Source organism: Rhagoletis zephyria, unplaced genomic scaffold (genome assembly GCF_001687245.7).
Source record: "Rhagoletis zephyria isolate East Lansing unplaced genomic scaffold, Rhagoletis_zephyria_1.1 Rzeph_scaffold_65050, whole genome shotgun sequence".
In the NCBI taxonomy this organism is placed as follows: Eukaryota; Metazoa; Arthropoda; class Insecta; order Diptera; family Tephritidae; genus Rhagoletis; species Rhagoletis zephyria.
The window spans coordinates 810-1,467 of NW_016222101.1; the positions used below are offsets into that span (position 1 = coordinate 810).

The 658-nt window shown below is 37.7% G+C and overlaps 1 protein-coding gene across 2 annotated transcripts in view; it reads left to right on the forward strand.

The window, feature by feature from the left end:
* The window catches only part of LOC108356781 (putative glycine-rich cell wall structural protein 1), an 813-nt gene extending 516 nt beyond the window's left edge, over window positions 1-297 (forward strand). The window contains exon 3 of one of the 2 annotated variants that reach the window (XM_017607885.1): window positions 124-291. In XM_017607885.1, coding sequence (XP_017463374.1) covers window positions 124-233 — 110 coding nt within the window. In that variant the 3' untranslated portion in view covers window positions 234-291. Of the gene's footprint in view, window positions 1-23 lie in introns of both variants that reach the window. The other variant, XM_017607884.1, reaches the window with a different exon arrangement.
* The last annotated feature ends 361 nt before the right edge of the window (window positions 298-658 follow it).

Consider the following 658-nt stretch of genomic DNA (forward strand, 5'->3'; position numbering starts at 1 on the left):
AGACTACTGTCTTATTTTTTCAGCACTCTGCAAAGGCTCAGGGCGGACCACAATCGGCCCCAATGCCTCATCCATCCGGTAATAAAGGCCTAGAAGGCCGCTATCGTCGTGAGGCACAAGGAGGTGGCGGTGGTGGTGGTAGCGCTGGTGCTGGTGGAGGTTTTGGATTTGGATTTAACATGGGTGGAGGAGCTGGAGCCGGCGGACAAGCAGGGGGAGAAGGTGGCAAGTAAAAGAAACTCTGGGAGTAGATAAAATTGTAAAATCTTTGATTGAGATATTTGAATTAAAGCCGTGAACGTTTTAGAAAAACTGCGATGGGTGTATAACATAATCCAGACAATCAAAATCCAGAAATTCAAAATGTATTTTGATTTGCCGGTATTTTGATTTGTCTGTATTTTGATTTTTCTGCATTTTTGAATTTTGTCTTTATTTTGATATGTCTGGATTTTAAATTTCCGGATTATGAATGTAACCGAAATATATACTGAAAATTTCCGCCACTTTTTTAAATAGGAAACATTCTAAAAAAATTAATACTATTTTAATTTGTTGTCTGCATTTTGATTTGTCTGTGTTTTTATTTGTCTGTATTTTGATTTGTCTGTATTTTGATTTGTCTGGCTTTTGATTTGTCTGTATTTTGATTGTCCGC